At 54.6% G+C, this 19,673-nt stretch overlaps 1 protein-coding gene across 2 annotated transcripts; it reads right to left on the minus strand.

Moving 5' to 3' along the window:
- Nucleotides 1-1,738: 1,738 nt before the first annotated feature.
- On the minus strand, nucleotides 1,739-18,595 carry tufm (Tu translation elongation factor, mitochondrial). Of its 2 annotated transcripts, none has more exons than XM_060822919.1 (11): nucleotides 18,532-18,595; nucleotides 12,742-12,782; nucleotides 11,350-11,512; nucleotides 9,772-9,938; nucleotides 6,461-6,565; nucleotides 5,698-5,862; nucleotides 4,337-4,469; nucleotides 3,913-4,017; nucleotides 3,081-3,232; nucleotides 2,800-2,919; nucleotides 1,739-2,199 (listed from the first exon to the last, which is right to left on the minus strand). In XM_060822919.1, the coding sequence occupies exons 1-11, from the start codon at nucleotides 18,557-18,559 to the stop codon at nucleotides 2,029-2,031; spliced, it is 1,350 nt and encodes a 449-aa protein (XP_060678902.1). In that variant the 5' UTR covers nucleotides 18,560-18,595; the 3' UTR covers nucleotides 1,739-2,028. The 2 variants fall into 2 exon arrangements, with proteins under 2 accessions (XP_060678902.1, XP_060678901.1); XM_060822918.1 differs by lacking the exon at nucleotides 18,532-18,595 and adding an exon at nucleotides 18,178-18,251.
- Between the last annotated feature and the right edge of the window lie 1,078 nt (nucleotides 18,596-19,673).

Raw genomic sequence — 19,673 nt, forward strand, 5'->3', positions numbered from 1 at the left:
CAAAACCAACGTAGTATACAAAATCCCATGCAAGGACTGTACAAAACACTACATAGGACAGACAGGAAGACAGCTAACCACCCGCATCCATGAACACCAACTAGCCACGAAACGACACGACCAGTTATCCATAGTAGCCACACACGCAGATGACAATCAATGTGAGTTCGACTGGGACAACACTACTATTATAGGACAAGCCAAACAGAGAACAGCCAGGGAATTCCTAGAGGCATGGCACTCATCCACAGATTCTATCGACAACACATCGACCTGGACCCAATATACCGGCCACTGCAGCAGACAGCTGGAACTGACACCCGGAAGCAGCAGAGACAAACCACTATAAATGCCGGAGGAAAGATCACAGAAGCGCTTCCCAGGAGGCTCCCAAGCACTGAGGATGTCACCTAGACAGGGGACAAAATGTCTGCAACACAAATTCCCAGCTCGGCGAACAGAACCACAACAACGCTGCTGAGTTACCAGGCTGAGGGCATTGAGCTCCTGCATCCTGTCCACATGGAAGTCACACGCCTGGGTTCATGGCTAACAGGAGAGCTGGGCCCTGTCCATACGGTACACAAAGCTCCATTGTTCTGGAGCTCACTCCGAGAGGATCCACCCAAACACTCCCCTCACACCCACCCACCCTTTCCATGGAACTGGCCTGAGGGCAGTGTCCACGGGCTGACTGAGCAATGGACAGGGCCCAGGGGGAAACTTCCAGAAGGTTTCACCCTCAACACCACCCGAAATATCCAAAGCTGCCTCTGGAACGGTCCCAGTGACACCGTCCCCAATGGGACCCCAAACCCCTTCCCGTTCCCTCCTGCTCTACACCGTCCCCAATGGGACCCCAAACTCCTTCCCGTTCCCTCCCGCTCTACACCGTCCCCAATGGGACCCCAAACTCCTTCCCATTCCCTCCCACTCTACACCGTCCCCAATGGTCCCCAAACTCCTTCCCGTTCCCTCCCGCTCTACACCGTCCCCAATGGGACCCCAAACTCCTTCCCATTCCCTCCCACTCTACACCGTCCCCAATGGTCCCCAAACTCCTTCCCGTTCCCTCCCGCTCTACACCGTCCCCAATGGGACCCCAAACTCCTTCCCATTCCCTCCCGCTCTACACCGTCCCCAATGGGACCCCAAACCTCTTTCCGTTCCCTCCTGCTCTACACTGTCCCCAATGGACCCCCAAACCCCTTCCCGTTCCCTCCCGCTCTACACCGTCCCCAATGGGACCCCAAACCCCTTCCCGTTCCCTCCCGCTCTACACTGTCCCCGATGGACCCCAAACCCCTCCCTGTCCCCTCCCGTTCTACACCGTCCCCAATGGGACCCCAAACTCCTTCCCGTTCCCTCCCGCTCTACACCGTCCCCAATGGGACCCCAAACCCCTTCCCGTTCCCTCCCGCTCTACACCGTCCCCAATGGGACCCCAAACGCCTTCCCGTTCCCTCCCGCTCTACACCGTCCCCAATGGACCCCAAACCCCTTCCTGTTCCCTCCCGCTCTACACCGTCCCCAATGGACCCCAAACCCCTTCCCGTTCCCTCCCGCTCTACACCGTCCCCAATGGACCCCAAACCCCTGCCCGTTCCCTCCCGCTCTACACGGTCTCTGTCTGCCATAACTCAGTAGCACAGAAACTGATGGTTGCAAGGTGACTAAGGCCGGCGTAACAGTTTGGTTTACCCCCATCATCACCCCCGACCCCCCAGAGACATCCCTGTTGACAGCGAAGGACGCCCTCGGATTTCGCCCGAATTTATTTTACAAAATATAACACACATCGCGAACGCTTTAAATTAAACGGTGCCAGGAACCGGATTGACAGAGTAACGTCTGGAGGAATCTAGGTGAGGGAATGCACACCCCCCCCTCGTCCCGCCCGCACATCTCACGTGGCCCCTGAGGAGCGGCTCAGTCGCTGGGGTTGGCAGTGGGGGAGTATACAGGAAGGCGGTCTCGCTGCGGATAAAAAGGGAGGGGGGGGTTGAAAGCCAGGCGTCGGGCACTCCCTCAGCCCCAGTTGACGTCGTCCTGCGGCCCACTCTCCAGCACGGCCGTCACCAGCCCCGTGCCAATAGTCCGGTTCCCATCCCTCAGGGTGAACCGCTGCCCCTTCTCCAGCACCATCGGCTGCCGCAGGGTCAGGGTGAGGTTGGTGTCCTCGCCGGGCATCACCAGCTCCTGTAGAGAAAGAGGGGAGGAGGGTGGCACAGACCATCAGATCCTGCCTGACATCCCGTGGAACTGACTTGAGGAATGGGGCTGAATGGCCTCCTGTTCCTGTGTAACAGGCTGGAGGGAGAGGGGCTGAACGGCCTCCTGTCCCTGTGTAACAGGCTGGAGGAGGAGGGGCTGAACGGCCTCCTGTCCCTGTGTAACAGGCTGGAGGGAGAGGGGCTGAACGGCCTCGTGTCCCTGTGTAACAGGCTGGAGGGAGAGGGGCTGAACGGCCTCGTGTCCCTGTGTAACAGGCTGGAGGGAGAGGGGCTGAACGGTCTCGTGTCCCTGTGTAACAGGCTGGAGGGAGAGGGGCTGAACGGCCTCGTGTCCCTGTGTAACAGGCTGGAGGGAGAGGGGCTGAATGGCCTCGTGTCCCTGCGTAACAGGCTGGACGGTGTGACGTTTGTGTGTTCACATTGCCACCTGCAGGTGGTTGTGGGCGATGCGAGTGCGGAGGGTCTGTTTTGGGAGTGTGGGGGTGAGGGTGGGGTGGTTGTGGGCGATGCGAGTGCGGAGGACCTGTTCTGGGAGGGTGGGGGGTGGGGGAACCGTCTCCCTTACCTTCTCCTTGGGGAGCTGCACCCTGCACGCCATGTCCCAGGTCAGGGAGAACATCACCGGCATAAAGTTGGTCACAAAAGGTTTGTGGCGTCCACCTTCCTCCTTGCTCAACACGTACACCTTGAAGGGGTGGGGGGGGAGAGAGGGGAAGGAACGGGCAGGGGTTACACGGATTCAGACACAGGACCAAGCCCTCCCACCTCCCCCCCACCCGGGAGGTGCAGGTCCAGGGCCCGGGGCGATGCTGCCCAGCCCCCTGGTCCGGCGGCCGAGGTACCCACCTGAGCCTCCACCTTGCGGTGCGGCCGGATGGAGTCGGGCTTGCATAGCACCATGCCACGCCTGACGTCCTCGCGTTTCAGGCCCCGCACCAGGGCGCCCAAGTTATCGCCCGCTTCGGCTCGGTCCAGGTTCTGGTGGAACATCTCGATACCTGGGGGGGGGAGGAGAGGGGGGGGGTTAAACACAAAACTGTGTGGGAGGGTCAGCGCCGAGGGAGCCCCGCACTGTGGGAGGGTCGGCGCCGAGGGAGCCCCGCACTGTGGGAGGGTCGGCGCCGAGGGAGCCCCGCACTGTGGGAGGGTCGGCGCCGAGGGAGCCCCGCACTGTGGGAGGGTCGGCGCCGAGGGAGCCCCGCACTGTGGGAGGGTCGGCGCCGAGGGAGCCCCGCACTGTGGGAGGGTCGGCGCCGAGGGAGCCCCGCACTGTGGGAGGGTCGGCGCCGAGGGAGCCCCGCACTGTGGGAGGGTCGGCGCCGAGGGGGAGCCCCGCACTGTGGGAGGGTCGGCGCCGAGGGGGAGTCCCGCACTGTGGGAGGGTCAGTGCCGAGGGAGCCCCGCACTGTGTGAGGGTGCCGAGGGAGCCCCGCACTGTGGGAGGGTCAGCGCCGAGGGAGCCCCGCACTGTGGGAGGGTCAGCGCCGAGGGAGCCCCGCACTGTGGGAGGGTCGGCGCCGAGGGAGCCCCGCACTGTGGGAGGGTCGGCGCCGAGGGAGCCCCGCACTGTGGGAGGGTCGGCGCCGAGGGAGCCCCGCACTGTGGGAGGGTCGGCGCCGAGGGAGCCCCGCACTGTGGGAGGGTCGGCGCCTTGTGTTGCCAAAGCCAATGCTCTCACCTGTGACCACCGAGCGCAGGTTTTTGTTGTGGCCGATAAATTCACAGTCATCGCCCTTCTTAATGACCCCTCGCTCGAGTGTGCCTGTCACCACCGTGCCACGCCCTGGGATTGGACAGGGAGAAAAACACAGGGAGGATATACAGTCATAAGGCACCACATTTTCAGCACAACATCACCCAGTGACAACACAGCCCCAGGCCCCATCCTCCGATCTCCCCTCGCACAGGGGGACAGTCAGCACCCCAAACACCCCCCACCCCGGCGAGAGAGGGGTGGTGCTCCGCTTCCCTCCTGGGGGGGTGGGAATCAGCCACCTCCTCCCCCACCCCGGAGTCCAGAGACGCCGTGTGAGCGAGGGGATACTATACCGGCGGTGCTGGGGCGGACGGTGGGTGTGGGCAGAGTCCGAAGCGCCGATTACCTGGAATGGAATAGATCTGCTCGATGGGCAGCAGGAAGGGATGCTCCAGGTCCCGGTCGGGGAGGGGGATGTAGCTGTCCACAGCGTCCAGCAGCTTCAGGATGGAATCCCGGCCGATCTCCACGTCCCGATTCTGGGGAGCAGGAAAACGCAGTGAAGGCTTCGGGGTGGGGACGTGTCCTGTTACAACTCCCTCACGGGGGGCCGGGGCCGTCGCAGGCTATTACCCCCTGATCGCGCCCCTCTCCCACGTGAGTCGCCTACACGAACCTCTGCAGTCACCCCCTTCCCCCCCCCCAACACCACGCTCCACGGGGTGAGGGGCACAGTGCCAGTAAGAGGGCAGGATTAATCCCCAGGCTTCAGGCCCTGAAAGCACTGCCGATATCGATGCAGGTTAGGTGTGGGGGCTCAGAGGGCATCTCGTATGGGCTGGTGGGGGAGGGGGGATTCAGTGACGGTAACACCATTGAACGTCAAGGGGGCGATGGTTAGATTCTCTCTCAATGGGAACCCCCAGGATGTTGATAGTCGGGGGGAGGGGGGATTCAGTGACGGTAACGCCATTGAACATCAAGGGGGCGATGGTTAGATTCTCTTTCAATGGGAACCCCCAGGATGTTGATAGTTGGGGGGGGGGGGGGGATTCAGTGACAGTAACACCATTGAACATTAAGGGGGCGATGGTTAGATTGTCTCTTACTGGTGATGGTCATTGCCTGGTGTTTGTGTGGTGTGAAAGTTGCTTGCCCCAAGCCTGGGTATTGAACCAAGTTGTGATGAGCTGAGTGACCCTGGCTGAGCCCAGACGGGGCGTCAGTGAGGAGGTGCTGCCTGAAGGCACTGTCAATGACCCCTGCCATCACCTTCGCGATGATGGAGAGGAGACTGATGGGGGTGGGATGTGCCCTGCATGTCGGGTAGATGGCGGTGTTGTAACTCTAGCTTGGCCGGGGGAGCGGCAAGTGATGGAGCACACATCTTCAGCTGTATTACCAGAACTTTGTCGGCTTTGCAGTATCCAGCGTCCCCAACTGTTTCTCAATGGGATTGGCTGTGATTGCGGGGACCACTGGAGGAGGCCGAGATGGATCACCCACTCGGCACTTCTGGCTGAAGGCTGCTACCAAAGGTCTTTCCCACCGGCGCGCTGGATTTTCACATCACTGAGGATTGGGATATTTGTGGGGCCACTATCATTCCCGATTGGTTGGGGCAGGACTGCAGAGCTGCGAGCTGACAATGGTGCTGGGAAAGGGGTTTTAATTGGACACAAAGCTGTTTCCCAGGGGTTGGAAGTCAGACAGGAATAGCTCGATAATAATAGCCAGCCAGCCCAGGACAGAGGCGATGGTACAAACCTCCAGAGCACACAGCGCTGAGCCAAGGATGATAGGGGTATTCTCCCCGTCGTACCCAAACTCGGACAACAGCTCACGCATCTCCAGCTCAACTAGATCGAGCATCTCCTTATCTTCCACCGCGTCAGCTTTGTTCACAAATACCACGATGTGCTCCACTCCGATCTGTCAACACAGGAGGCATACGTTACCAGAGACAGCAGGGCTCCCTCAGCGCTGACCCTCCCACAGTGCGGGGCTCCCTCACCGCTGACCCTCCCGCAGTGCGGGGCTCCCTCGGTGCCGACCCTCCCACAGCGCGGGGCTCCCTCGGCGCTGACCCTCCCACAGCGCTGACCCTCCCCCAGTGCGGGGCTCCCTCAACACTGACCCTCCCACAGTGCGGGGCTCCCTCGGCGCTGACCCTCCCGCAGCGCGGGGCTCCCTCGGCGCTGACCCTCCCACAGTGCGGGGCTCCCTCAGTGCTGACCCTCCCACAGTGCGGGGCTCCCTCGGCGCCGACCCTCCCACAGTGCGGGGCTCCCTCGGCGCCGACCCTCCCACAGTGCGGGGCTCCCTCGGCGCTGACCCTCCCACAGTGCGGGGCTCCCTCGGCGCTGACCCTCCCACAGTGCGGGGCTCCCTCGGCGCCCATTCATCCCTGCCCCACCCACCCCAGGCCAATAGCTGACTCCTGACCCTCCCGAACACCCTGAGCAATGAGCTGACAGGCTGGACAGGCCAGCGACATCCCCGTGGTACGACCAGATTTACGGTTAGTTACCTGCTTGGCCAGCAACAGGTGCTCCCGGGTCTGTGGCATCTGGCCGTCTGTAGCTGCTACGACAAGGATACAGCCATCCAACTGGGCCGTGCCCGTGATCATATTCTGTGGTGGGGACCAGGCAGAGAGAGAGAGAGGGAGTCAACAACAGGCACAAAGGGAGGGAGCAAGACACAGGAGAGTCAGCCAGCGATGGACTGTGGAGGGGGCTGAGAGACGTAGAGAGAGAGAGAGAGCGAGCGCGAGACGTAGAGAGAGAGAGATATGTAGAGAGAGAGAGAGAGAGATATGTAGAGAGAGAGAGAGAGAGAGATATGTAGAGAGAGAGAGATACGTAGAGAGAGAAAAATAGAGTAATAGAGATGTACAGCGATGAAACAGACCCTTCAGTCCAACCCGTCCATGCCGACCAGATATCCCAACCCAATCTAGTCCCATCTGCCAGCACCCGGCCCATATCCCTCCAAACCCTTCCTATTCATATACCCATCCAGATGCCTCTTAAATGTTGCAGTTGTACCAGCCTCCACCACTTCCTCTGGCAGCTCATACCATACACGTACCACCCTCTGAGTGAAAAAGTTGCCCCTTAGGTCTCTTTTATATCTTTCTCCTCTCATCTAAAACCTATGCCCTCTAGTTCTGGGCTCCCCCACCCCAGGGGGAAAAGACCTTGTCTATTTACCCTATCCATGCCCTCATGATTTTATAAGCCTCTATAAGGTCACCCCTCAGCCTCCGACACTCCAGGGAAAACAGCCCCAGCCTGTTCAGCCTCTCCCTGTAGCTCAAACCCTCCAACATCCTTGTCAATCTTTTCTGAACCCTTTCAAGTTTCCCAACATCTTTCCAATAGGAAGGAGACCAGAATTGCACGCAATATTCCAACAGTGGCTAACTAATGTCCTGTACAGCCGCAACATGACCCTCCCAACTCCTGTACTCAATACTCTGACCAATAAAGGAAAGCATACCAAACGCCGCCTTCACTATCCTATCGACCTGCGACTCCACTGTTAATGAGCTATGAACCTGCACTCCAAGGTCTCTGCGTTCAGCAACACTCCCTAGGACCTTACCATTAAGTGGATAAGTCCTGCTAAGATTTGCTTTCCCAAAATGCAGCACCTCACATTGATCTGAATTAAACTCCATCTGCCACTTCTCAGCCCATTGGCCCATCTGGTCCCTATCCTGTTGTAATCTGAGGGAACCCTCTTCGCTGTCCACTACACCTCCAATTTTGGGGTCCTCTGCAAACTTACTAACTGTACCCCTTATGCTCACATCCAAATCATTTATATAAATGAGGTAAACTAGAGGGCCCAGCACCGATCCTTGTGGCACTCCACTGGTCACAGGCCTCCAGTCTGAAAAACAACCCTCCACCACCACCCTCTGTCTTCTACCTTTGAGCCAGTTCTCTATCCAAATGGCTAGTTCTCCCTGTATTCTGTGAGATCTAACCTTGCTAACCAGTCTCCCATGGGGAACCTTGTCGAACACCTTACTGAAGTCGATATAGATCACATCCATCGCTCTGCCCTCATCAATCCTCTTTGTTACTTCTTCAAAAAACTCAATCGTTTATGAGACATGATTACCCACACACAAAGCCATGTTGACTCTCCCGAATCAGTCCTTGCCTTTCCAAATACACGTACACCCTGCCCCTCAGGATTCCCTCCAACTTGCCCATCACCGAGATCAGGCTCACTGGTCTATAGTTCCCTGGCTTGTCCTTACCGCCCTTCTTAAACAGTGGCACCACGTTTGCCAACCTCCAGTCTTCCAGTACCTCACCTGTGACTATCGATGATACAAATATCTCAGCAAGAGGCCCAGCAATCACTTCTCTAGCTTCCCACAGAGTTCTCGGGTACACCTGATCAGGTCCTGTGGATTTATCCACCTTTACCCATTTCAAGACATCCAGCACTTCCTCCTCTGTAATCTGGACATTTTGCAAGACATCACCATTTATTTCCTGACATTCTATACCTTCCATATCCTTTTCCACAGTAAATACTGATGCAAAATCCTCTTTAATATCTCCCCCATTTTCTGCGACTCCACACAAAGGCCGCCTTGCTGATCTCTGAGGGGCCCTATTCTCTCCCTAGTTACCCTGTTGTCCTTAATATATTTGTGAAAACCCTTTGGATTCTCCTTAACTCTATTTGCCAAAGCCATCCCATGTCCCCTTTTTGCCCTCCTGATTTCCCCCTTAAGTATACTCCTACTGCCTTTATACAATTCTTGTACATACCTAACAAATTCCTCTCCATCTAAACACCATGACAGTCCCAGTCTATGTCTGGAAAGTTAAAATCCCCGACCATAACCACCCTATTATTCTTACAGAGAGCTGAGATCTCCTTACAAATTTGTTTCTCAATTTCCCTCTGATTATTAGGGGGTCTATGATACAATCCCAATAAGGTGATCACTCCTTACTTAGTTCTCAGTTCCACCCAAATAACTTCCCTGGATTTATTCCCAGGAATATCCTCCCTCAGCACAGCTGTGATGCTATCCCAACACCACTCGCCCTTTCTCTCCTTCCTGTAGCATTAGTATCCTCCCGGGCAGCTCCAGCAAATCTCCCGGCCAGTATATTAGTCCCCTTCCAATTCAGGTGCAATCCGGCCTTCTTGTACAGGGCACTGCTACCCCAAAAGGGATTCCAACGATCCAAACATGTGAATCCTTCTCCCATACACCCGCTCCTCAGCCACGCATTCATCAGCTCTATCCTCCTATTCCTGTCCTCACTAGCTCGGAGCACCGGGAGACAGACAGTGAGGGGGAACGGGACAGATACAGAGAGACACCACCCCACTGCAGTTTGGTTTTACACAGTAACAGGAGGCCATTCAGCCCGTCCCCTTCTTTGAGCCTGTTACACAGTAACAGGAGGCCATTCAGCCCCTCTTCAGTCTGTTACACCCGTGAAGTAGTATCTGATCTGAGAGCTGACCTCCATCTCCCCAGCTTCACCCCTTCCCGAACCCCTGCCCCAGAATTCCTTTAGAAAGCAGGGACTGATCTGTCTTCTAGAGTTACTCCTTTCCATCCACCCTGAAATCTCCGAACAACTGACTGGGTCAGCCCGTGGTTCTTCCCAATCCTGGGGAAATGGAGATTCTGCCGTATGTGCGGGGTCACCCTGGTGATGTAACCCCCGGGGCAGGGAGGTGGGGGGGGAGGAGGAGCACTCTGCTCTCCCGCGCCAGGCTGACTGCCATTTCCCGGGGAGGGGGAATCCAGGGGGCCGCTCCTATTAACCTCTCCCCACGCCGTTCGCTCACCTTGACGTAGTCAGCGTGGCCCGGGCAGTCAGTGTGAGCGTAGTGCCGGTTGGGGGTGGTGTATTCCACGTGAGACGCGTTGATGGTGATCCCCCGGGCTTTCTCCTCGGGGGCGTTGTCAATGTCCTCATACTTTTTAAACTTGGCCCCCCCGGCCTCGGCGAGAACTACACAGGGGAAGAGGGGGAGGGCAACACGTTTAGAGTCGCACAGCGTGGAAACAGACCCTTCGGCCCGACCAATCTATGCCAACCAGTTATCCCGAACTGAAAAGTCGTTCTACCCAGCCAATGTCCCTCCAAAGCTTTCCTCTTCGCATCCTTATCCGAAACGTCTTTCAAATGTTCTAACTGTATCGCATCCCCCACTTCCTCAGGAAGTGCATTCCACACATGAACCACTTCTGTCTTTTTCAAAACTCCCCCCTCTCATAAAACTGTGCCCTCTAGTCTTGAGATACCCCCCCACCCCAGGGAAAAGACAGCTACCATTAACTCTAGGTCACCTGCCAACCTCCTATGTTCCAGTGAGAAAACTCCCAGCCTTGCTTTATAACTCAATCCTTCCGTACACCCGGCAACATCCTGGAAAACCTGTTCTGAACCCTCTCCAGCTTCATGCTGTCCTTGCTGTAACTGTCAAAGAGTGTGGTGCTGGAAAAGCACAGCCGGTCAGGCAGCGTCTGTGGAGCAGGAACGTCGACTCTCCTGCTCCTCGGATGCTGCCTGACCTGACCGGCTGTGCTTTTCCAGCACCACACTCTTCCCCTCTGAGCTCCAGCACCTCACTATCTCCTTCCTATAACTGGGCAACCAGAACTGCACACAGTATTCCAGGAGAGGTCTGATCAGCATCGTGTACAACCTCAACATAACGTTCCAAACTGCTACACTCAAAGGTTGGAGTGCTAAACGTCTTCTTAACCACCCAGTTTACCTCTGACGCGTACTTCAAAGAACGTTGTACCTGAAGCCCCACACCTGTCTGTTTTGCAACACTACCCAGGGCCCTGGGCCTGGCACTAATTGTATAAGTCATGCCCTTAACCGTTTTACAGAAATGCAACTCCTCACGTTTATCCAAATTAAATTCCATCTGCCATTTTTCAGCCCATTGATCAAGATCCCTTTGTCATCTTAGCTAACCTTCTTCCCTGTCCACCAGCCTTGGGGTTTATTCAACACGCCTCTTATATTCTCATCCAAATCACTGATATAAATGACAAACAAAAGGGAGCGCAGGACCAATTCCTGTGGAACACTGCTGGTCACAGGCCTCCAGTCTGAAAAACAACCCTCCACCTCCACCCTCTTGTCTCCGACCGTTAAGCTCATTCTGTCCAGCTCCCCTTGTGATCCAACTTCACTAACTAATCCACCGTGCAGAACCTGGTCAACTCCACTCTCCTGCCTTCTCTGCTATCCCCCTCGATTGAGGATTAAGAATCTGCCCGTATCTCTCTCTCTCCCCCCTCAGCCTGGAATATAGTGAATGTCACAGCTTTGAGAGCCCGCGGCAGTGAAAGGTTCCCCCACTCTCTCCCTCACGAACCCCCCCCCCCCGCTTGTTCCGCTCTACCTTTGGTGATGGCTGCTGTCAGTGTGGTTTTGCCGTGGTCCACGTGGCCGATGGTGCCGATGTTCATGTGGGGTTTCTCTCTCTGGTAGGTCTTCTTGGCCTCAGCAGCGAGATTCCGGGACAGGACAGGAGCCAGCAGGACGCACTGGGGGAGCCGGGGGGGCTGGAACCGAACAGGGACAGTGCAAATCCTCAGAGCAAGACACACAGTAAAACTTCCTCGGCACCGTCTTCCATCAACCCCTCCCAGGACAGGGATAACATGGGTTAGATACAGAGTAAAGCTCCCTCTACACTGTTCCTCCAGTTTCCTCATTTCCACTCCACCCTTACCCCAGCTCCAACCTTCCAGCTCAGCACCGTCCTCATGACCTGTCCCTACTGTCAATCTTCCTTCCCACCTATCTGCTCCACCACCCCCCCCATCATCATTACCACCATCTCCATCCACCTATGGCACTCTCAGCTACTGTCCCCCACTCCCCTCCCTCCCATTTATCTCTGCACCATTTAGGATGCAAGCCTCATTCGTGATGAAGGGCTTTTGTCGAATCCGTCGATTTTCCTGCTCCTCGGACGCGGACTGACCTGCTGTGCTTTTTCAGCACCACTCTACTCCTCCTCTACACTGTGCCTCCCTCAAACACTCCCGGGACAGGGACTGTGTGGGGTTAGATAATGAGTAAACATCCCCCTAACTGTCCCCCATCAAACACTCCCGGGACAGGGACAGTGTGGGATTAGATACTGAAAAAACATCCCCCTAACTGTCCCCCCTCAAACACTCCCGGGACAGGGACAGTGTGGGATTAGATACTGAAAAAACATCCCCCTAACTGTCCCCCCTCAAACACTCCCGGGACAGGGACAGTGTGGGGTTAGATACTGAGTAAACATCCCCCTAACTGTCCCCCATCAAACACTCCCGGGACAGGGACAGTGTGGGGTTAGATACTGAGTAAACATCCCCCTAACTGTCCCCCATCAAACACTCCCGGGACAGGGACAGTGTGGGGTTAGATACTGAGTAAACATCCCCCTAACTGTCCCCCCTCAAACACTCCCGGGACAGGGACAGTGTGGGGTTAGATACTGAGTAAACATCCCCCTAACTGTCCCCCATCAAACACTCCCGGGACAGGGACAGTGTGGGGTTAGATACTGAGTAAACATCCCCCTAACTGTCCCCCCTCAAACACTCCCAGGACAGGGACAGCGTGGGGTTAGATACTGAGTAAACATCCCCCTAACTGTTCCCCATCAAACACACCCAGGACAGGGAGAACATGGGGTTAGAGACAGAGTAAAGCTCCCTCTACATGCCCCCCCCCCATGAAACTCTCCCAGGCGGGGACAGCACAGGGTTAGATTCCTGTGGGATTGAATACTCACTGCTCGGATGGTCAGTAAGCTCCGGATACAGTTCTTCGGAACTGGAAAACACACAGAAGAGTTAACGTGGTAACAGTTGGAGCTCAGACCCCAGCCCGATCTCTCTCCAAGTCACTGCCCGCTCGCTCTGACATCAGCACCTCCCCCGCCGAAACTAAACACCCCTCCATCCCTGGCTGACAGTGTGCTATACTCGTCCCATCTTTATCCACCACCTCACTGAACTCCATCCCACCTAGTCTTTCCCCCTCTGCATCCCTCAATCGCTGCCCCTCTCCCTAACTCTCACAACTCTCCCTTTCACTCTGATTCACCTCCTCAAACTCTTGACCTAACCATCTCTCTGCCTATACCCCATCCTGAACACTTCCAACTGTTTCTCTCTATCCTCACCCCGTGTCGATTATAAAATCCATATGGTGCGGAAAGAGACCCTTCAGCTCACTGAAGATGCACCGAGCCTCCAAAGAGCATCGCACTGAGATCTAGTCACCTATCGCTGTAACCCTGCATTTCCCCACGGCCAATCCCGCCCTAACCAGCACATCCCTGGGCACTACGGGACAATTTCCCCACGGCCAATCCCACCCTAATCTGCACATCCCTGGGCACTACGGGACAATTTCCCCACGGCCAATCCCACCCTAATCTGCACATCCCTGGGCACTACGGGACAATTTCCCCACGGCCGATCCCACCCTAACCTGTACATCCCTGGGCACTACGGGACAATTTCCCCACGGCCAATCCCACCCTAACCTGCACATCCCTGGGCACTACGGGACAATTTCCCCACGGCCAATCCACCCTAACCAGCACATCCCTGGGCACTACGGGACAATATCCCCACGGCCGATCCCATCCTAATCTGCACATCCCTGGGCACTACGGGACAATTTCCCCACGGCCAATCCACCCTAACCTGCACATCCCTGGGCACTACGGGACAATTTCCCCACGGCCGATCCCATCCTAATCTGCACATCCCTGGGCACTACGGGACAATATCCCCACGGCCGATCCACCCTAACCTGTACATACCTGGGCACTATGGGGACAATTTCCCCACAGCCGATCCACCCTAACCTGTACATCCCTGGGCTCTATGGGGACAATTTCCCCACAGCCGATCCACCCTAACCTGTACATCCCTGGGCACTATGGGGACAATTTCCCCACGGCCAACCCCACCCTAACCTGTACATCCCTGGGCACTACGGGACAATATCCCCACGGCCGATCCCACCCTAACCTGTACATCCCTGGGCACTATGGGGACAATTTCCCCACGGCCAACCCCACCCTAACCTGTACATCCCTGGGCACTACGGGACAATATCCCCACGGCCGATCCACCCTAACCCGTACATCCCTGGGCACTATGGGGACAATTTCCCCACGGCCGATCCACCCTAACCCGTACATCCCTGGGCACTATGGGGACAATTTCCCCTCAGCCGATCCACCCTAACCTGTACATCCCTGGGCACTATGGGGACAATTTCCCCACGGCCGATCCACCCTAACCTGTACATCCCTGGGCACTATGGGGACAATTTCCCCTCAGCCGATCCACCCTAACCTGTACATCCCTGGGCACTATGGGGACAATTTCCCCACAGCCGATCCACCCTAACCTGTACATCCCTGGGCACTATGGGGACAATTTAACTTAACTCATTCACCCTAACCTGCACATTCTTGGACAATACGGGACAATTAGGCACAGCCAAGCACCTTAACTTGCATATGTTGGTGACTGTGGGAGGAAACCAGAGCAGCCGCAGGAAATCTGTGCGTATGCTGGTCAGAACGTGCCAACTCCACACAGACTGAATGCAATTGAATCGGGGTCCCTGATGCTGAGGCAGCAGCACCAACCACTTAGCCACCACACATCTCTGTCATGCTCTCCCTCATTCTCTCTTCCTGCCTGTCTTGCTGTCTCCCATGCATGCACGCGCTCTCTCTCTCACTCACAGCATCTTTCATGCCCTGTCTGCCCCTCTCATATACACATTCTCTCTCCCCAACTGTCTCCCTCGGGTCTCTCACACTCTCTGCATCCCTACCCACACTCTCCCTCCCTCACCATCTCTCTCTCTCTATCCTGGTTTCCTTCAGTCTCTCTCAGTCTCCCGCACTCACGCTCACCCGTCTCACTCACTGTACCTGACACAATCTCTCTCTCTCCCTCACTACCTCTCCCATTGTCCCTCTATTTCGCCCCCTCCTCTCTATAACACATATCCAAAATATAATAATTGATACACCCCTTTTCTATAATATATGTTCATAATAAACGGCTGAGAGATGCCGACCTCCAAATGAACACGTATCTATAATATATCAGTCTAAGAAACGCCCCCCTCCCATCGATCCCTTTATAATACGTATCTATAACACAGTACCAGTCTAAGAGACGCCTCTCCCTCCGCTCCCCCATCTCTATAATATATATCTATAACACAGTATCAGTCTGAGAGACATCACCCCTCCCCATCTCTATAATATATATCTATAACACAGTATCAGTCTGAGAGACATCTCCCCTCCCCCATCTCTATAATATATATCTATAACACAGTATCAGTCTGAGAGACATCTCCCCTCCCCCATCTCTATAATATATATCTATAACACAGTACCAGTCTGAGAGACATCTCCCCTCCCCCATCTCTATAATATATATCTATAACACAGTATCAGTCTGAGAGACATCTCCCCTCCCCCATCTCTATAATATATATCTATAACACAGTTTCAGTCTGAGAGACATCTCCCCTCCCCCATCTCTATAATATATATCTATAACACAGTATCAGTCTGAGAGACATCTCCCCTCCCCCATCTCTATAATATATACCTATAACACAGTATCAGTCTGAGAGACATCTCCCCTCCCCCATCTCTATAATATATATCTATAACACAGTATCAGTCTGAGAGACATCTCCCCTCCCCATCTCTATAATATATATCTATAACACATTCTCAGTCTGAGAGACATCTCCCCTCCCCCATCTCTATAATATATATCTATAACACAGTATCAGTCTGAGAGACATCTCCCCTCCCCCATCTCTATAATATATATCTATAACACAGAATCAGTCTGAGAGACATCCCCCTCCCCTCCCCATCTCTATAATATATATCTATAACACAGTATCAGTCTGAGAGACATCTCCCCACCCCCATCTCTACAATATATATCTATAACACAGTATCAGTCTGAGAGACATCTCCCCACCCCCATCTCTACAATATATATCTATAACACAGTATCAGTCTGAGAGACATCTCCCCTCCCCATCTCTATAATATATATCTATAACACATTCTCAGTCTGAGACATCTCCCCTCCCCATCTCTATAATATATATCTATAACACAGTATCAGTCTGAGAGACATCTCCCCACCCCCATCTCTACAATATATATCTATAACACAGTATCAGTCTGAGAGACATCTCCCCACCCCCATCTCTACAATATATATCTATAACACAGTATCAGTCTGAGAGACATCTCCCCTCCCCATCTCTATAATATATATCTATAACACATTCTCAGTCTGAGACATCTCCCCTCCCCATCTCTATAATATATATCTATAACACAGTATCAGTCTGAGAGACATCTCCCCACCCCCATCTCTACAATATATATCTATAACACAGTACCAGTCTGAGAGACATCTCCCCACCCCCATCTCTACAATATATATCTATAACACAGTATCAGTCTGAGACATCTCCCCTCCCCCATCTCTATAATATATATCTATAACACAGTATCAGTCTGAGAGACATCTCCCCTCCCCCATCTCTATAATATATATCTATAACACAGTATCAGTCTGAGAGACATCTCCCCTCCCCCATCTCTATAATATATATCTATAACACAGTATCAGTCTGAGAGACATCTCCCCTCCCCCATCTCTATAATATATATCTATAACACATTCTCAGTCTGAGAGACATCTCCCCTCCCCCATCTCTATAATATATATCTATAACACATTCTCAGTCTGAGAGACATCTCCCCTCCCCCATCTCTATAATATATATCTATAACACAGTATCAGTCTGAGAGACATCTCCCCTCCCCCATCTCTATAATATATATCTATAACACAGTATCAGTCTGAGAGACATCTCCCATCCCCCATCTCTATAATATATATCTATAACACAGTATCAGTCTGAGAGACATCTCCCATCCCCCATCTCTATAATATATATCTATAACACAGTATCAGTCTGAGAGACATCTCCCATCCCCCATCTCTATAATATATATCTATAACACAGTATCAGTCTGAGAGACATCTCCCCTCCCCCATCTCTATAATATATATCTATAACACAGTATCAGTCTGAGAGACATCCCCCTCCCCTCCCCATCTCTATAATATATCTATAACACAGTATCAGTCTGAGAGACATCTCCCCACCCCCATCTCTACAATATATATCTATAACACAGTAGCAGTCTGAGAGACATCTCCCCACCCCCATCTCTACAATATATATCTATAACACAGTATCAGTCTGAGAGACATCTCCCCACCCCCATCTCTACAATATATATCTATAACACAGTATCAGTCTGAGAGACATCTCCCCACCCCCATCTCTACAATATATATCTATAACACAGTATCAGTCTGAGAGACATCTCCCCTCCCCCATCTCTATAATATATATCTATAACACAGTATCAGTCTGAGACATCTCCCCTCCCCCATCTCTATAATATATATCTATAACACAGTATCAGTCTGAGAGACATCTCCCCTCCCCCATCTCTATAATATATATCTATAACACATTCTCAGTCTGAGAGACATCTCCCCTCCCCCATCTCTATAATATATATCTATAACACATTCTCAGTCTGAGAGACATCTCCCCTCCCCCATCTCTATAATATATATCTATAACACAGTATCAGTCTGAGAGACATCTCCCCTCCCCCATCTCTATAATATATATCTATAACACAGTATCAGTCTGAGAGACATCTCCCATCCCCCATCTCTATAATATATATCTATAACACAGTATCAGTCTGAGAGACATCTCCCATCCCCCATCTCTATAATATATATCTATAACACAGTATCAGTCTGAGAGACATCTCCCCTCCCCCATCTCTATAATATATATCTATAACACAGTCTCAGTCTGAGAGACATCTCCCCTCCCCCATCTCTATAATATATATCTATAACACAGTATCAGTCTGAGAGACATCTCCCCTCCCCCATCTCTATAATATATATCTATAACACAGTCTCAGTCTGAGAGACATCTCCCCTCCCCCATCTCTATAATATATATCTATAACACAGTATCAGTGAGACACATCCCCCTCCCTGTATAATATAGTCTCTCTCTATAACATAATGTGCCTCTCAGAGACAACCTCCTGTGCCCACTCTGAGCGCCGCCATCTTGAGTGACTGTCCTCTGGTCCCCGGAACTGACGTCACCCCGCCTGTTATGTCACCGCGCACGCCGGTCCACTCTCTGCCGTCATTGGACGAGCCCTGCCCCGCAATGACGTCGGTTCCGGTCGCCGTGAACCGCCCCCGCAGGCGTGCCCCGCAATGACGTCATCGACAGCCGTTTCCACCGACTGAACATGTTGCGGTTCAACCCCCCACCCCCCGTCCTCTCACTTCTCCCTCCCACTCGATATGTGTCAAATGTAAGACCGGTGTGAGAGACCTGCCCTTCCCCTGTCATATCTAACAAAATTATCGGTCTGAGCGTCAACCTGCTGTGCCCGCTCTCAGCGCCGCCATCGCCCGCGCCGCGGCTCGTGACCTCACCGCGCTCCCACCCCACACACGTCACCACGCTCGCACCCCGTCCGATCCCATTGGCCCGTGCTCGCCCCGCCCCGCCCTCAGGCGTTCTGCCCCGCAGTGACGTGCCCAACCTGGGCCGGGCCCCGTCCCTCGACGCGCCCCGCAATGACGTCCGCCGCCCTGCGTGAAAGGGCGGGAGGGAGTTTCCAGGGGCAGTCGGGCTCGCTCGCGCTCCGCTCGCGCTCCAACGGTCGCTCCGGCCCCGCCCCCCTTCCCCCAACCGTCGCTTGGGCTCCGCCCCCTTGTCACCTCAATCCCTCCATGAGCAACCTTTGCCCTCTCCCCTCACCAATGGTCCTGAGGCCAACTCCAGAGTATTTATGTCAGTGGAGGGACTCAAAGATGGATAAAAAAAGGGGGTTGGGGTTTAGTTAGGGCTGCCTAAGGGTGCTCACCACCGCCCCCCCCCGCCCCAAATCCCCCAGTTGGCTTGCCGGGTTGGCGGTGGCCACCATGATTCCGTGACCGAGGCGCACCGTCGTCCTGTGGCTGTGCCCGTCCGACCGCTCCCCCTTCCCGTCACCCAACGCCCACACCTCTCCGGGTCACCGCCAACCCCTCTCCTCTCCATCCGACGCCCACACGCCCTCCCTTCGTCACGCCCGGCTCCTATCGCAGGCGATGGGTGCCGCCCAGTGGTAGTCTAAGCCCCCCCCCTTTCCCATTCCCCACACCCGGCAATAAGTTGGAGGGGGCACAACGAGACCAATCAGCCCGTCGGGGCCGGTCCGCCGCTCGGCTGCGGCTGGTCCGTCTCCTTGTAACCTTTGACCCCCATGCCAAGGATACAGCCCAGTCCCCGGCGGCCATCTTCCCCTCCCCACCCCAGCCCAAGATGGGGGGGCGACCGAAAGGGGGGGAGACGGAGCCGCCAAAAACACAGCGGGGTTGGGGAGGAAGAAAGATGTCCCCCTTCAGCCCGACCATTTCGAGTGGGATCGTTCGCCCCCCCCCCCACCCAACTTCCATTCCTCCTCCCGCCTTGGCGCTTTCCCCATCTGTGCCCTCGGCTCGTTTCCGGAAGGTTCCCCGGCGTCCGTCCGTCCGT

The sequence above is a fragment of the Hemiscyllium ocellatum genome, unplaced genomic scaffold, assembly GCF_020745735.1.
Source record: "Hemiscyllium ocellatum isolate sHemOce1 unplaced genomic scaffold, sHemOce1.pat.X.cur. scaffold_2674_pat_ctg1, whole genome shotgun sequence".
Lineage (NCBI taxonomy): Eukaryota > Metazoa > Chordata > Chondrichthyes > Orectolobiformes > Hemiscylliidae > Hemiscyllium > Hemiscyllium ocellatum.